Source organism: Pterocles gutturalis, unplaced genomic scaffold, assembly GCF_000699245.1.
Source record: "Pterocles gutturalis isolate BGI_N339 unplaced genomic scaffold, ASM69924v1 scaffold30257, whole genome shotgun sequence".
NCBI classification, from domain to species: Eukaryota; Metazoa; Chordata; class Aves; order Pterocliformes; family Pteroclidae; genus Pterocles; species Pterocles gutturalis.
In genome coordinates, this window is record NW_010111124.1 from 552 (window position 1) to 2,483 (window position 1,932).

A 1,932-nucleotide genomic window follows, 5' to 3' on the forward strand; every position below is an offset into this window, starting at 1 on the left:
TGGCCCCCCTCCCCTCTGTTCCTGCAGGTGGTCCTGTGCCAGGCTTCAGCGCCGTGATAGCCAGTGACATCCCCCTGGGTGGGGGGCTCTCCAGCTCAGCGGCTCTGGAGGTGGCTACTTACACCTTCCTCCAGCAGCTCTGCCCCGGTAAGGCACCAGCCAGTCCTGGCCCCCGACACATCCATTCCGGGGTGGGAGCTGGGATGAGGGGGTGCCCCTGGCAAGATCCCGCAGCCCTGGGGGAAATGCCGCTGGAGAGTGGGTCACAACCCCCACTGCAGCTGGAGCTGGCACCACTGTGGCTGGGGGGCTCCTCCGGCTCACCCAGCCTGACCTGCCCATGGCTCTAAAGCCCACAGACCAGTCCCGGGGCTGCCTGGAGAGATGAGAGCATGTTCCCTTGAGAGAATCTTTTTCCGACTCTCATGTCCCTAAAAATGGAGAGACCTGAGACACCAGTGTCAAATTATCACATCCAGCTGGATCTGGGGACCGATGCTGGCACAGAGGCACTGGTGCAGGAGCAAGCGCCTGCAGCTGTGTTCCAGCAAAACCCCATTCCATAGGAAAGCACCCCGTTACCCCCTGTTTGTTCCCACTCTGGGCAAGGGGCAAAAGTCCTGGAGGTGCTAACCTGCATCTCTCTGCTCTGGCACAGATGACGGTGATTTGGTAGCCAAGGCGCTGGCGTGCCAGAAAGCAGAGCACACGTTTGCCGGTATGCCCTGCGGGATCATGGACCAGTTCATATCCGTGATGGGCAAGGAAGGCCACGCGCTGCTCATCGACTGCAGGTCAGGGCTGAGCGCCGAGCTCACCGTGCTGGGGACGAGCTGGTCCGTAGCCATGAAGTAAATGCAGCTGCAGGGGTGCAGGGAGGGGTTAACCCCTGAACGCAGGCAAAAATCTCATCAAAGCGCCAGGGCTGGTCCTAGGTTTCTTAATTCCTCTTCTTGCATCCTTTCTGATTGCCTGGGCTGTCTTCCTGCAAAGTTGTTAGGGTCTCCTAGGGGATTAATAATTGGGAGGGAACGAGATGCTGGAGTGAAATCCTAAACCACGTGGACCTTGCCTCTGCGGAGGCAGGCGCTGGCTGCCACCTGGCCTCACCCGGATGGCCGAGGGCTGGAGCAGGCAGGCGACATGGCCTACACGGAGCTGTCACTGCAGGTCCCTGGAGACCGTCCTTGTCCCGCTGACTGATCCCAGCCTGGCTGTCCTCATCGCCAACTCCAACGTACGGCACACGCTGACGGGCAGCGAGTACCCCACGCGCCGGCGGCAGTGCGAGGAGGCGGCGGCAGCGCTCGGCAAGGCCAGCCTGCGAGATGCCACCGTGGCTGAGCTGGAAGGTGGGGACAGTCCCTCCCTTGGCTCTGGCCACTCCTTGGGGCAGCAGGAGCTCTGTGCCCCATGGCATGGGCTGAGGCTGTGGGGCAGCACCGGGGTGGAGGGGTGGATGCATGCACTGGGGCAGGACCATGCCATGCAGGGAGAAGCAGGGTTGCAGGACGTGGCCATGCTTGTCCCCAGCAGCAAGTGGCTTTGCTGCAAGGATGTGCATATCTCCACAGCGGCCAGGAGCCGGCTGGGCGAGGAGGTGTACCGGCGGGCCAGGCACGTCGTCAGTGAGATTGCACGGACAGCGCAGGCGGCACAGGCACTGCAGGACAGGGACTACAAGACATTCGGGAGGCTGATGGTGGAGAGTCACAACTCCCTCAGGTGAGGCTGGACCAGCCCCGGGCAGGGTGGGCTGCGCTGGGGACACTGCCATTAGGTCCTCAAGGGGTTCCCTTGCCTGTGGGTGCAGCACCAGGAGCAGCCAGAGCCGTGTCCTGCCGGTGTCTCTCATGGCTCAGCCTGCCAGGGATTTTTAAGAAAAGCCCCACAGGCTTCTACACTGGGGGTGCTGGGACGAGGCAGCCGCTC

The 1,932-nt window shown here is 62.4% G+C and overlaps 1 protein-coding gene across 1 annotated transcript in view; it reads left to right on the top strand.

Annotated features, from left to right (window-relative positions):
• Positions 1 to 1,932, top strand: part of GALK1 (galactokinase 1) — a gene marked incomplete at its 5' end in the record, with an annotated part of 4,097 nt that overhangs the window by 488 nt on the left and 1,677 nt on the right. The window contains 4 exons of the mRNA XM_010073644.1: positions 28 to 147; positions 659 to 794; positions 1,171 to 1,352; positions 1,575 to 1,725. Coding sequence (XP_010071946.1) covers positions 28 to 147; positions 659 to 794; positions 1,171 to 1,352; positions 1,575 to 1,725 — 589 coding nt within the window. The remainder of the gene's footprint in view (positions 1 to 27; positions 148 to 658; positions 795 to 1,170; positions 1,353 to 1,574; positions 1,726 to 1,932) is intronic.